At 33.6% G+C, this 2,846-nt stretch overlaps 1 protein-coding gene across 1 annotated transcript; it reads left to right on the plus strand.

Moving 5' to 3' along the window:
• The first annotated feature begins 832 nt into the window (after nucleotides 1–832).
• On the plus strand, nucleotides 833–2,463 carry LOC116513709 (serine palmitoyltransferase small subunit B-like). The gene is made up of 2 exons (XM_032224891.1): nucleotides 833–867; nucleotides 2,220–2,463. The coding sequence occupies exons 1-2, from the start codon at nucleotides 833–835 to the stop codon at nucleotides 2,461–2,463; spliced, it is 279 nt and encodes a 92-aa protein (XP_032080782.1).
• Nucleotides 2,464–2,846: the final 383 nt, after the last annotated feature.

A 2,846-nucleotide genomic window follows, 5' to 3' on the forward strand; every position in this document is an offset into this window, starting at 1 on the left:
AGTCAATGGGGAGGCCAGATTCACTTAACAATCATGTTACTAACTTGTGATTCATTTAAAAAATGTGGAAAAGGGTCATAAAATGGGGCAAAACTCACTTAACAACTGTCTTGCTTAGCAACATAAATTTTGGGGTCCATTCTTGTTGACAAAGAAATGGGCCATTGGGCCATAGTCTGCCTATTAGTGGAAAATTGCTGACTTTTCTGAATGGAAAAAAAGAATAGCAGAAGCTAGGAATAGCTGAGTACTTTTGAAAGACTAATTCTTTCAAAAAGACTAAAGAACCTGTATTTTGGCTGGTACTCTTTAGGAACATTACTAGTTCAGACTGCTGGAGCTGACTTTTGGGGGTAATTTATACATGGGGTATTTTTTTTTAAAAAATGGTTACACTTTGTGTTCCTATGTACTCTGATGTTGTAAAATGGGAATTAGTTTTCCCTTGTCTCAAAACATCTCATGTTTTAGAAGTTTCTGCCAAATAGTTCTTATACTTCAGAATCATTTCCCCTTTGAATAGTATTGAGTGAGATTATAATGTTTAAAAAGGCTCTTAAAACACTTGTTTTTTTCAGGTTTCAGGTTGATAAATTTGAAAGACCTTTTCAGTAGCAATATTTGGAAGATTTAAATTATGGCATGGGTTGGATTAAAGCTTTAAATTATTGAATAGCTTTATTGTTCAATATTGATTTATACTGTATTGTTAATTTTATTGTAGTTATATTAAAACAAAGAAACAAATAAAAATACTTAGCATAATTATGATACTATCAGTTCTTGTATATCACTAGCTAAGCTTCTCCATTGCTTCCTAGGACCGGAGACAATGACTAATCTCCAGGAAATCATCACTGGATACAGGTGATTATGAGTTTAATATTATAAATATACACATTAAGTATAATGAAGCAGTTACTTTAGATTGGGATGTGTAAGGGGTTATGAATTGAAGTAATTTCCTCATGTCATGATGTCATGTTAAACTGCTGCCCAGAGCAACATCACTATATACTGTACATATAAAGCAGCTATGTGGTATCTCTGTGTACTGGGATTTCTGTGGCACCTCATAATGCATTACTTGGAGGGGCTTTCAGAATGATGTTATTAATTAGGGAGCTAAATGCAGGAGGAATGGTAGCCAACTGCTGAGAAAAGGAGGGAGTGGTAAGAAGTTGTTTTTCAGATTGTGTTTCCATAACCCCCAGGAAACAGTCTTGTGCCAGACCTGTCTTTTTATGAGTACTCCATCACTCAACATAAATTCCTCTCTCTCTCCAGCAAGCTACTTTGAAGAAATAAGAATTTAAGATCAATAAGAATCAAACTTAATGGCAGCAAAAGCAAGCAATACTTAAATTAAGCCAAGACAAATCCATCACAAACTAACACTGATGCCTTCTATAATTGATGTTTATTTTGCTTATATATTGATACCTCCTAAGGAATTTCTAGCAATACAATGCCTAAATTTCCCAGCCTTTATGGCCAACATTGTGAAAGCTGACATTCTAACATCTCTAGAATGCTAAGTTGGCAAAGGATAACTGAGCCTTTAAAATAGCACTGGATGTATATAAGCATCAATCAGGTGCTTATAAACTACTAAATACATAGAATTGATGGTTATTACTGCTAAATGTTCTTCATGTTATCTTGTGAATCTTATCTCAGAAGTAGCATTGGAAAAGGAAGATGCCTTACCCCCTTCTTATGTTTCTGTTGCCATCAGCAATGAGAAGATAGCAATCAATTTTCTACTGTTCAACTAGACTTTAGAACAAAGTTGAATGGTTTCCCAAAATTTATGGATTGCAGAAAGTGCAGTCTACAACCATGAACACCTATCTCATAGGATAAAACATACACAAACAACTTATAAACTGAAGGTCAATTATGGTCAATTATTCTCATCCTTTGCTTTCTTCATAGACCATGCAGTCTTCTCAACTGTATGGCTAAGCCAAAAGGGAAATGGTGATATACAAGTCAAAGAGATAGCAAGGAAATGTACTGTCAACAAAAAATATTGTTGACAAATGAAATTGTTATACGATCAGCATAGTTATGTTTCAGTGAATCTTCTTCAGCTAAACTTCAGAAGATATTTTTGTTGAATTGTTTTTATGAATTCAGTGGAAATGAATAATCCTGCAGAATCTTCTATGATTTCCTCTATTCACAATTTTTACTATCTGCCTTGATTCTAATAGGACAACTTTCCAGAAGCAACGATTCATGGCAGCAGCAGCTATGAAGAGAATGAAGAATTATTTCTACTGGCTTTATTTTCAATATTTGATGATTACCTGTGGCAATGACTTTGAAAAGTGGGAACAAATAGTGATCCACATTTTTACTACAACTACTTTTACCATGCTGGCATACACGGCTTATGTGTTCATTCCTATTCATCTGCACCTGGCGTATCAGTTTCTACAATTTTTAATCAGATAGCAAAGGAGGACATTGAACTATATCTATTGAAACCAAGCCTGTGTGCTTTTGTATATTTTGGCTTCATCTGTGTAAATAGAAAATTTAAAAACATTTAATATCTTTCTTTCCTAAATCATTACATCTATTGATACTCTTCAGATGTGTTAACTTGGGGGAGTTGCTAAAGGTTTGGATACTTTTCACAATGTATTTTACCACATTTAAAATTTTTTATTTTGTTATCAGACAATGAAATGAAGTGAAACTAACAGTGGGTAGAGATATTGAGAGAGAAGAATGAGTATCAAATATGTATACAAGCTGATAAACAAAAAATAATGGGACAGTGAGTTTCAGTCTGATATTAAAAGATGTAATTTAAGCCTAAACTAAAGCCTTTT

Source organism: Thamnophis elegans, chromosome 10 (assembly GCF_009769535.1).
Source record: "Thamnophis elegans isolate rThaEle1 chromosome 10, rThaEle1.pri, whole genome shotgun sequence".
Classification (NCBI taxonomy): domain Eukaryota; kingdom Metazoa; phylum Chordata; class Lepidosauria; order Squamata; family Colubridae; genus Thamnophis; species Thamnophis elegans.